This window comes from Thermobia domestica, chromosome 1 (genome assembly GCF_964235325.1).
Source record: "Thermobia domestica chromosome 1, izTheDome1.hap1.1, whole genome shotgun sequence".
Classification (NCBI taxonomy): Eukaryota; Metazoa; Arthropoda; class Insecta; order Zygentoma; family Lepismatidae; genus Thermobia; species Thermobia domestica.
Window position 1 is genome coordinate 318,756,187 of NC_137454.1, and position 12,741 is coordinate 318,768,927.

The 12,741-nt window shown below is 36.4% G+C and overlaps 1 protein-coding gene across 7 annotated transcripts in view; it reads left to right on the forward strand.

Annotated features, from left to right (window-relative positions):
- LOC145662658 (transient receptor potential cation channel subfamily A member 1-like) overlaps positions 1-12,741 on the forward strand; it is a 426,395-nt gene that overhangs the window by 97,050 nt on the left and 316,604 nt on the right. For 5 of the 7 annotated variants that reach the window (XM_081728551.1, XM_081728517.1, XM_081728526.1 and 2 more), the window contains exon 5: positions 4,985-7,044. The exons of the other annotated variants lie outside the window; for them this stretch is intronic. In XM_081728551.1, coding sequence (XP_081584677.1) covers positions 4,985-6,912 — 1,928 coding nt within the window. In that variant the 3' untranslated portion in view covers positions 6,913-7,044. Of the gene's footprint in view, positions 1-4,984; positions 7,045-12,741 lie in introns of those variants that run through there. 7 annotated transcript variants of the gene reach the window in all.

Below are 12,741 nucleotides of genomic sequence, written 5' to 3' on the forward strand. Positions count from 1 at the left end.
CTGGTCTCTTGTAAATAGTTTAAAAGTGACCAAAAAATGGCCAAAAGCACACGAAAAAGTGACCAAAATCTCATCATGCCCCTTTTTTCCTTTGTCAATATCCCCATCACCTTTCTCTTTGTTGTTTTGTTTCTTCTTTACTTCTTCTTTTTGAGCTTCTTCCTTTCTTAGGTTTTCAAAGTATGCTTTGTAGTTACCGTAAGCAGACTTAGCTGATCAGTAGCGTAGCCAGGATGTGTGTTTGGCGGGGGGGGGGGCAAGTGCTGTTATAGGTACATATAGAAACATTACAAACAAAGAAATATATAAACATAAAAATATATAAAAAAAATACAAACGTCAAAGTACCAAAGTACATTGTCGGACCTCTTTGGGGGGGGGGCGGCCCCTCTGGGCCCCCTTCCCTACGCCATTGTAGCAGATGTAAAAAGCTTCTGAGTAAGCGGAACCAGTTCTAGCCTATTTCCGAATTTCTTCATCCCAGACATTATATTTAACTTCGCATTAAGAGTTCTCAAAAACGTGAAATACTCAAATTCATCACCTACTCTTAAGAACATACAAGAAGCATAACACAAGACGAACATGATGAACCACACAAACACACACACCCAACGTTGAACGGAGCGTTAACTATTACGAGAGAAAACTAAAAGATTATTATGATAGAAGAAAAAAGGGTTCTCAACCCCACCTTGAGAGTTTAAGCATCCACCAACCGTCTACTGTGCTTTAGAAAGAATAAAAGCTGAAGTGAGAATAAAGCTGACTGTTTCACATGTGGCAGCAAGTACTGAAGCTTTCAGAAGAGTAATGAGTAACAATTTTCTGCCTTTTTCCATTTATTTTTATATTTTTCTTAGAAAACTGCCAATGCAAAACACTGACAATTTTTTTAAAAAAGTAATTTTTAGTGACCAACTTGGAAAAAAGTAAATTTTAGTTAAAAAAAAAAGTGACTCGCTATGAGCCCTGTACCGCTCAATGAATTTACGTGAATAAAAATATACTTTACAAAAAATTAAGCTAGCGCCAAATGCGTTCCTGCATAACACTAGACTCAGTCTAAAATATATATAATTCTTACTTCAATAGATCTCTTCATTTCTAAAAACGTTTTGACTACATCCTTCTAACGTCCGTCTGTTGATACACCATTTGCAGAGCAAGCTCGAAACTAGCCACAGAGCTTTTGGGGGCCATGAATATGTTAGGAGGGGCCAAGGCATTAAAAATTATTTTACAAATATCTAAATTGTGCATTTTGTATTGAGGTGTGGAGGGGACATGAAAAATTTAGGGAGGGCCAGGCCTTCCCTAGCCCCCCCTCTGGTTGCGAGCCTGTTGCATAGTAGCACTTACCAACTGAATCTGGTATAAGCTTATTACTATATTGTCACATTTTTCCTTATTGAGGAGGAGGTAAATGACCTCTCAAGACGTTGCCAATTTCAGTCATCTGCACCTGTCCATCAATCTCTTTTCTCTGAAACGACCGCGGAGCTCAGAAGGGTAGGTATCAGCGGTCTGTTTTGTCAATTGTTTCCATTGAAACACCGTCCGAAACAATGAGGTCGTGTGGTTCTCGAAGCCGTACATGAGAACGACGTCGCTTCATATTTTGAAGTGAAATAAATAAATAAGAATATTGCCTTCACAATTGGATTTGGGGGAGTATTCCTTTTCCATCCAGGGGTGTGTGTAAAGAAATTTGGAGGGGTGTTAGGGGGGGTTAGATTACTCCCTGCTACGATAAATGCTTCCATCCAAAACTAGACTTAGAATAGGTTTGAACTTTCATTTCAGAAAGTTTAAACTCTCTAGCATTAAATTTGTGGAAGCAGCAGAGAAAATATGAAAATAAGTTACTTGTGTAGAACAGTGCTGCCATCTATTGTCGCCTATCTCCCTTTACACCAACCACCAAGAAATAACATTATTTGTGTCAACGGACTTGTGGATAACATATACTAATATACTAACCTAAATAACTGATATACAACATAATTATGTTATGTATTAATAAAAATTATATCAATGGCTCGCAACCGGAGTGTAGGGGTGTTCGATAAGGCTGAAGACCTATCAAACTTCGGGAGTGAAAATTTATCGAGTTGTCATCGGTTACTCGAAACCGTTCAAGTATCTGAAATTATCGAAGTTTCGTGTATTATCGAAATTTCGAGTATTATCAGTTTCGGGTATTATCGAAATTTCGAGTTTTATCGAAGTTTCGGGTATTATCAAAAGTAGTGATGAACAGTTCGTTCCTTCACCTCTCCAATGATTTCTTCTTGCTGCCAAACCAGTCAAAAAACTTTTTTTCATCTGATAAGTTATTGCAAAGTTGTATTTGTCGAAATCATATGTAAAATTATTTTTCTGCCTGCCCCGTTATTGGCGCAATCGGCAAACTGACTATTAGTTGACTAACGTTGTCTTGGATTCAAATTCCATTCCGGTGATGCATATTTTCTCTTCCTCTTTCTCTCTTCTGACAGACTGCTTAAACCTTGTACAGATCTGTGGGGGAAAAACTTTTCCTTCACTACATTGCTAAGGAGAGAAGTTATAAAATGAACATTCCATATATGTAATACATATTCTATACAACTATGATAACCTCGAATACATCGTTTCTTCCGAACACTCCGATAATCTCGAATTTTTCAAAATATTCAAGCGACTCGACAAATGCGATCATATTGATATATTTCTGTATTTGCTGCTTTCAAACAATTCGAGATTCTCGAAGAGTTCGAGTGTCTCGAAGTTGTTTAATGTTTCTTACATTTCGAGTGCCTCGAACACTTCGAGAGTCCCGAACATTTCGGGAGTCTCGATCATTTCGAGAGTCTTGACCATTTCGGGAGTCTCGAACATTTCGAGAGTCTCGATCATTTCGAGAGTTTAAACATTTCGGGAGTCTCGAAAGTTCGATAATTCGATAAAATTAAAATTCTTTATCGATGAAACGGTTTTGAAATGTTATCGAATTGTTATCGATTATTCGATTATCGGAACAGCCCTACCGGAGTGCCGCGGGGAAGTGATAATTAATTTTCAACACTTTAGACACTGTCAAGTATGTTATACACTTACCTTAGTTTCCTTCTGAGGGAAATATATTTTTATATCATCCTTCCTGCAGCTACTCTTCTGATCTTTGTCACTGTCCGCGGTAGAGAATCGCGTACTCTTTCTTGTGAATATTTTGCAAGTGTTTCTTCAGCCCCGTTATATTACGAGAATGTATTTTCAATTCTATCTTCTTAGGCTTACATAATTTACAAATAGCCAACTCAGCATTCGTTGCAATTTCAAAGTAATCCTGGAACTTACTTTTACGCCCTGCTGTTTTGGATGGATCAAGACTCGAACTTGCAGAAACAGTACCTGAATCCGTTTCACTTTCAACTGGGTCCCCATTTGGCTCTAATAAAACAACGTCGCCACTATCAACATTTACACGTTTTGGTCGTTTCCTTGAAGGGTGATTTTCCATTATAAAGATGTTTTTATACCACCAAAAGCGCTTGTAGACAAAAAAACTCCTCACAACACAATACAACCCAATTCTTTTGGTTCGTTCGCGCTTGTAGCAATGTTGCATTATCGCATTTTATCAACTTTCGCTTTCAACTTATATAGTGTTGCCAGATCTAGAGAATAAAATTACTGACAGATATAGGGCCATTTCTACCATCTCCCACCAAACCTATAGGGCCATCCTACCAAACCAGTGTTTGAATTAAACTTCCGAAGGGGATATTTTTGATAAATATATAGAAAGAAAATACTTATTCCATGTAAAAATATCATGTTATTTCTGCGATCCAGACCGGGAATAAACTTTGACGAGAGGGGATTTCCCCGCCATCCCCCAACATTAATCGCTAGTAGTAATGTGAAAAAGATAGAAACAACAGAAATATCACATTTCGCAGCAATAGGGAGTCTTATTCGCTTTTCAGATCAAAAACAGAAGTTCATGTATTCGTGCGCGCACGCGTGTATGTGTTTGTGTCGCAAAATAAAGTTCTAAATCGATGCTGTAATAAATTTCCAATTTACAAAGGTTTTCTTTTTTAGTGATGTTTAGAAACTAAAGAAGGCTTTAATTCTGAAAATCAACCATGAATAATAATAAATCTCATAAAATGTCTATTGTCCCAATCACTTTTTTGTTCCTGGAGACATTAACGCTCAACTGAGAAAACTCAATAAATGTAAAATCACTAAATATACAATTAAATGTAATTCATAAATGTTGCGAGACTGCGAGAAGTCTCGCGAGACTTCTCGTGCGAGACTTAACTGAGTCTCGTCTAGCGTCTCGTCTCGCATGGTTTAGTCTCGTCTCGCGTCTCGCATAAAATTTTCACTCTAGTCTCGTGTCTCGTCTCGCGTGCATCCCTAATCACTTCTTATTCTTTACTTTTCACCACATTTTCCCTACCTCTCCTCCTACATGATATAACGCCATAATTATCGTGTAATTTGTCACCAATACCTATTCCACTCCTTTCTAATTCCCCTTCACTTTTCTTCCTTTTATTATCCATATATATTACTAGTTCTTCGTATAATACTGCTAAGGCTTCATATTTATTCCGATTAAAGAACAAGTTAAAAGCTTACTTCCGGTTTTTCGCATAGTATAATATCTCTACTGTAACCTTTCTTATACCAGAAGTGGAGCCGTATTTAAAAATGTTGTTTTGTTATAAATTATGCACATTTGTTCAAAGTTTTAGCTGCTAAAAGTTTCATTTCTCTTCACCTAAATTTTCAATGACATTCTTAGCTTTTTTATGGATATCTTTTTTAAGAATAATGTGGAGAGGCTTTTTATGTGCTTTTGTGAAATGAGGGAATTTTTAATTTTTAATGATTTCTATTGAAATTAAAGTAGATTGCAACACAAGAAGATGAAAATCATAGATATATAGTTTAATCAATTTTACTTCTTTCTGTTGTATAGATATTCACGAAGAAACCATTTTACACGTGGCCGCAGGAAAATCACATTGGACGACTGTACAAACACTTCTTCAGAATAATAGATGTCGTGAGATCATTAACGAGTACCGTGGTACTGTAATGGAAACAGCTATATGGCAAGCCGTCGACAGAGGAAATGCTCAAGAGTGTGTTCAAGTTTTTCTTGATAGAGGCGCTGACTATAAAACATTGTACTTTCTTCACAAAGTTGTTTCCAAAGGTCTTGCTGAAACGCTGAAAACTTTAATAGGACTGGACAGAAAATGGTGTTATGAACAAAGTTTAATTACGTCACCAGTCTATCGGGGAATGAATTGTTTTCATTTAGCAGCATCACTAGAAGAAAGCGATTGTCTTAAATATCTATTGGAATGCTATGCCAATGTTGAGGAAAGTTGTGCTGACTTCTCGGAGGAAACTTCTGGTCACCTTAGGCATACTACACTGGAACAAGAATATCCAATACTGGAAATACAAGATGGAGCCGGCGAAACTCCTCTTCTTTGTGCTGCAAGTGCGCGATCGAAACAATGTATAAAATTCCTTCTGGATAAAAGAGCCAATATTGGAGTAAGAACCAGTGGTAATCGAAGTGCATTACAAATTATTTTAAAGAGCATCCCACGTGGAATGGAGTTTATGGAGGAAGTGTTTAGCGATCATCTAACTATGATGGATTTTCAGGATCTTGTGTCTGTTGGTCTGTTTGAAGAAGCATTAAATATGGAAAAGGAGAAAGACATAAGTGCTATGGAAAGTTTTCACTGGATCGTACTAAATTTCGGATTATTTTACTTAACAGAACAAAAGAACCAACTAAGTATAATCCAGTCACTGCTTCGGGGCATTCAACATCCGAGAGAACGTCGTCTGTTTTGCCATCCATTAATACAGTCGTTTGTTTTCTTGAAATGGCAGAAAGTTAAATGTATTTTTCTAACCCATTTTGTTACATTTATTATGTATGTCGTTACTATTACTCTGGTGATTCTAGTTGATGTTCAGGGAAATGATGACTTACTTATAACTTGCAAAAGTATATTGTTTTTCTCTTGTGCTTCTGTACTTCTTGTTGAAATCCCAAATATGATTTTGGAGTATTCAGTTAAAGGCTGGAAAACTTTTCGTCCTATCGCTCGAGCATTTCCTCCGTTGATGGGTTTTATCACAGCTTTAGGAGACACCAAAAATAACCCAGGAATAAGGTCAATTAGTGCCTTTGCTGTTCTCTTTGCATGGTTGTCGTTTATAGAACAAACAACTGGATTCACCAATATTGGAAGATACGCTTTTGTTTACCTCCTAGTGATGGCTCGCCTAGTGAGAGTTTTAGCCTTATATCTTTGTCTTATTTTAGGCTTCTCGATAGCTTTCTACATAATTATGACTGATGTGAGTGGTTTTATATATGACCATTATCGCTTTACATTTGCCTATTATTTGGCTCTTTGGGCAGCTACAACGGACTACGATTCAAATATCCATACTCCCAACTACGAGAAGTATACCCCGCAAGACAAGGAATATACGCCGCCGGAGGTAACCAGGGTTAGCGGAATGACTGAAGTTCTCATGGTAGTGTTTATGTTCATAGGGAGTATATGTCTCATGAATTTCGTAGTAGGAGAAAATGTAACCAAACTTGATGAATTGGAAATGGACGGTAATTTCTGGCAAGTACAGGATTATGTTCAGTTCATGTGGAATATAGAAACAGTACTTGGAGCTTTAAAACTGAAACTGGAATTTATGGGAAAATTACTTTCAAAATTGCAAATTAAAACGATTGTTCTTCTAAATGTATCTGCTATTGAGAAAGTCTTTCCAAAAGACTTAGCCATTGTCCTGCTAGATATTACTTCCACTTCGAAAGCTCATGACGAAAGAGGTTCTTCTGTACAGTTCTAAAAGAGGAGATATAAGCTGAATTTGAATAGTATTTTATTTAATTATTGTATTTGTTGTTCTGCAACATGATTAAAAACATTGTTCTATTTTAATTGTTAAATGGCTATTAAATTATAAAATCGTTCTTTCGTATTGTTATATTATTTCTTGAAAATTTATTAAAATTGAAATATAATGAGACATTCGGAATAGCTTTTAAAACTATATTATATTTATAATTGGTAGTTTGTGTTCTTTAAATTAATTATTTTTAAATATTCGAACTCTTTAAAAAATTAAGAAGGAACTACATGCCTATATCAAAAGATGCCACGGCACAAGATAATAACGTAAGCGCTTCCTTCACAAGGAAGGTTATCGTGCATTGGGACTTATATTTTCATTATTTGACGTATTTTGTAGTTGTACCCAATCTTCTAAATTATTGCTTGCATTACTATCTAATGAAGTCAAAGGTTTCCACTGCTAATCTTGGAAATTTGTGATACTTCTAGTATCAAATCAACATGATAAGTATAGAATTTTCTTTTTCATTCTCACAATGTTATGATTGTCGTGACGGTATAAAGAAAAGTGAGAAATATAATAAGAGTAAAGAAAAAAGATGGCAAAAGTGCACAGACACCTTTTACACATTCATTTCCAGATAAATGCTTTCCTGTTAACGTAAAATGTCTGTAGATTTCACGATACGTTTCCTTTAGATGAACTGACAGTCAAAAATATCAATATAGTTGAAGGAGGTAGGTAAAGAAGGGGTAGAAAGCCATAATTTGTATTTAATAACTTGTTGGGGCGTTAGGCAGCCAGTATAGCAGTATCACGAATTGGGAAGGATTGATAGAGGTCCTGCACCATTTATAGAGGGATTTTGAATCGTTCCTCTTGAAGTACAGTGACAAGTGCAGGATGTGCACGTGGTGGAGGGAAATGTATCCTCACTCGATCCTCTAACAAACCCAATACAGGTTCAATAATATGAGATCCGGCGATTGAGCGGACTATGGCATATGTTCAACCTATCATGCTCATCGAACTACTCAGTAACAAGTTATCAGTGTGAATGGGGCAGTTATTCTGAAACTTTTCACCATCGTCCAGAAAGGGTGTTCGAACCATAGGTTAAAAATGATAATCCAAAATTGTCCTATAGCCCTTGGCACTGACACGGCCTTTTGGAACAATTAGTGAGCCCAAAGTCTGCCATAATGTTACACCCCAAACAATCATGGATCCATCTCATGGTTTGACTCTGAGTAAAGCAGCTTGCGTTGTATGCTTCAGAGGGGCTTTCCAGACGAACACTCTCCCTGTTGTTTGGAAAACAGTGTAGCTGCACTCATCCGAGAATATGACAGCTTTTAGATCATCTAACGTCCAGGTTTTATGCTTCTTGCACTGTTGAATCAGCTTGCAGTATTTGTGCTGCTAATGAAAGGTTTCGGCATAGCAACCCTGCCATGGATGTTGGCCTTATACAGGTATCGACGGACGTTTTCGTGCACAGGTTTTTCTGAGGTGTGTATTCACTTCTGCGGTGATTGTCGATGCAGTGGTTTTCCGTTTACGTTCAACAACCCTCGTCAGTGTTCTGAGGTCACTTTCGGACAACTTCCGTCTTCCCCTGCACTTGCTCCTCCTGGATGTGGTTCGCCCATCCTGTTCATATCTACACATCACACTGGATACTGTAGCACGTGACACGTCACAAAGCGTTGCAGTTTTGTACATAAATGCACCTGCTACAATCTTTCCTCTTTTGTAGTTGGATATGTCCCGCATTATATCGCCCTAAACACACAATTTGATCTTCATTGACGAAGCTCTTCTACTTGAGTGACTACCAAGGACACACACACGTGACTCATTGCCCAAAAGTATGATATAAACTGTCAGATGGCTATGGTCAGCCTCGCGAATAACTTTTGCTATTTGCGCAGGTGTTTCAGTTTCAATGTTGTCCACGTGCAAATTTATTTTTTCTCCGTTTTATATTTAAAAAAATGATTCCTAGATACGAGGTGTTGGAGAAAGAACACTTTTGTACTCAGTCAAATTTTATCTGTATTTCGAGTAAAAGCTATCGAAATGGTATGTACAGTACGAACGTCTTTGTTGGTAGTAGGTGAGAAGTGGCATGTCATTACGTTTCTCGTATCCCTCTTCCCGTAAACCACTCTTGCTGTCACTAAATCATGTAACCTTATTTTGCTATATGTGCTAAGTGCTTCCGTGAGAACATCTATTTTTCTATGGCTAAAAATACACATTTATTTTTCCAATATGTCTTAATTTTGCTTGCTTTATTTTAATTCACCACGAAAAGAATCCTCTAGACGTTTATATATGTTTAATTGCAGTGTGCACAATTAACGTGAACATACTGAACACCTGCAATGGTCGTTGGTAAATCATGGTGTAATATTATTTGAAGTTTTTGTAAACAGAGAGAATTCAATGTATGTATTCTATAGTGCTGAATATTAAAAATGTACCCAAAGAAAAAAAAATTCCAAATTAATCTCAAATTTACGAATTCTGTTAGTCAAAAGTTTATTCATTTAATCATAATAATACAATTTTGAACTTAATAAAGTATATTTTTTTATGAATATAAGAAAATGTGCGATTTCCAAATACTGCTTATTGTGTATCTTTGATTTCTGTACATTTTTTCTTTTTTCCACTCTTACATTCTAATTGATTAAGCTGCGAACTCGCAGTGAATCAAACTGTCAATAGAGTATTATTCAGGAGTATTCAATAAGTTTTCCTTAGGAAGTTATGACTAAACTGAAGGCAAGCGGACTGAAGTCTTGTTTCAGGATGTGAACGTATTAACTCACCATGCATAAGGTATATACATATTACACATTTTATTATTATGTTTGTAGTTGAAATATGGATTTTGAAACTGTGCAACATAAGAAACATATCTTGTAGGAAATGTACTAATAAAATCTGTAGGAAAAGAAAAATTCCTTTAGGAAGTAAATTTGTTTGACTTCGCTTTTAAATTATTATATGATAATGTGAGGTTGCTCGTCTTGTATGAGGGATGACGTCCCTCTGCAATCACACTGCCCGGGAAATAGGGGAGGAAGGAAGGTACCTGGGACCACTCTGTGAAGTACCATTCTGTCATTTAGCTCTCATGAATGAGCAAAACCCAGGAAAACTTCACTCGGGATGGCTGAGCTGAAAATTCTTTTACACTTTTTCAACCGAGTGTCCTTACGGGAAATCAAACCCTGGACCGCTCGCACCAAAGTTGAGAGAGTTGACTACGCTACACGGAACCATGAATTCTTGTTTCATGTAGTGCGTTCTATTTGTGATCCTCAATGTTATGATTTTTTTACGTAAATGTAATGTATCAATAAAACCAAGCATTATACAAACTTGTTACTTCTCATCACTCAGTTGAACGTGAGCCATTTGGCTGGCCATATCATTTCATGGACGGTAGTCTTAGGATGTTTAATCAGTACTTGTTATCGAATTTTATCCGTATTTCAATACTTTATAACTAAAGAAAATTGAAATGCATGTGACTTATCTGCCTGTCTCAGTTGCGTAGCTAGAAGGGCCAACAGTGGACATTTGTTCCCGGGTACAGCACCTAGGAGTGCCAAATTGATGTCACATAATTACGAATGAATTTCAGAATGAAGTATTTCCTCTTAAATGAACTTTGTAACGCATCCACAGTTACATTTATGCTCTTATGTAATCTTTCTTTTCTGCTATTATTCTGAGTATTGTAGTGAATTCTCACTCAATTTCTATAAAATTAGAACGTCAGTGTTTACTGTATAATTTTATGATATCCATAATTCATTTTTAAAATTTATTTACATTTTTTATTCTTTGAGAATAATATAGCTACTAACAAATTCCTAAATAAAAGCTTTATTTAAGTGTAAGTCAATTACTTGCAGCTAGATAAAATTATGTCCTTTGTTTTCTTCATTTGAAGATAATTCGTAGTTTTCCTCGTCTCTTCTGTCATTAGGTTGATATTTCCTTCACTTCACTACAATTGGTTCCCTAAAATCACATGTTTACCTAATGAACATTCAATTTGGTTAGTTTGTAAAGACATCATTTTTCAAGACAGGAAAACATTCTGAATTATCGAGGTCAAAATCAGTAGAGAATGTAACGAGACGTTTTACGTAACTCTACTAAAATATCTTAGCAGGAAGACTTAGAAAACAGAACAGCAGTGAAGCTGATTCAAGACAGAGATTTACAATGGAATAAGAAGCTTCATCGTATTATGAAGATTTGGATGATGATTACCTAATTTAAACAAGAAAGCCAAAATACCGTTTGATACGTTAAACAAGAGAGCCAAAATACCATCTGATACGATTTAGCATCAAGACTTTAAATATGTGAAATTTGATCAGGCATCGGGAAAAACAATTGCGTCGGATGCACATTGCATAGAAATAGTAGCCAGATCAATGATTTCAATATGGTTTACAAAACAGTTGCGAAAACAAAATACGGCGAGTCAATCTTGGTGTATTCCCCTATGAAGGGTGCAGCATTTGATTTTCATCTATGCTTTTTCCATCGAAAGATGGAATCAGGTACCGTTCTTCTTCGAACAATGAAGATAGTTTTAATAGTTGAAAAACAACTACTGTACAGGAGATTCCCAAAGGCATCAGAATTCTTTCACAACATGGAAGGAAATTGAAAGAAGGGTCATAAAAAATTGAAAATGACCTAGTGGCGCATAGCTTCAAAATCAAATTGCTGAAGAGAAGTCAAAATGACAAGTACTTAAATGGGCGTTATTCTACATAAATGTTTAGTCAAACAAACTTTTGCCCTAAGAGGCCAGAGAGAAAATACCACTGAAAATGAAAAATAAAGAGTTACAGAAATGCTAGAAATTCTATAGATCTTCTGAAATTTGTTGCTAAGTTTGGTCCAGTCATGATAGACCACCATCTTATATGTCCAGCAAAATTCAGGATCAATTACGTACTTTTCACCAGAAATACAAAATTAGTTAATTCAGCTTTTAGCATCTAACGTTAGAGAAAAACTTTGTATGACATCCAGAGAGCCAAATACTATGAAATAATGTTTGCTTATGCTCGTGATGCTGCTCACCAAGTACAAATGTTGGAAGATATTAGTTATGTAGGTATAAACTTTGAGGAAAATACTGTAATTGTGAAGGAGTCTTTCTTAGGATTCATTCAAGCCAATAAGAAAGAGATAGCAAGTATTGTAGACAATATTGGAACAACTGGAGAATAATAAATTACCGTTCGAAGACTGTCCATCACAGCATCACGACAATGTATGTTTACAAATCAGGGCTGCAACAAAGACTTGCTGCGCTTAATTCAAAAGCTACATTTGTTAATTGTAATAACTAGTTAGTAGGATGTTCGCGGGAACAATAACCACATTTGATGTTGTTTGTGCATTCATCTGTCAGGTGAGAATTATACTGTTGGCATTTCTTGCATCGAACAGGCAGAGTTGCTGGCGTGCGAGATGGCTCAATCTTATATCGACGTCTATAAATAAGTTTATATGCGCCCTTGGATAGAAGTTGGTCAATTAGCTGTTGTTGATCAGTCAGCACTCGTACGAGATAAGTTGGCCTCTGGTTGTTCTTGACCTTAATACAACACTTTATAGGTAGGCCTCCTTGGTGAAGTTCAGCAAGAATTTCGTCATGAGCAAAATCAGTTTCTACACCACGAATAAGTACGGACAACATAGGAGGTCGCCGTGGTGGAGGAGGAGTTTTGCGTGTACTCGGTTGTAAAGTAGAAATCTTTGCTTTCGTCCCAA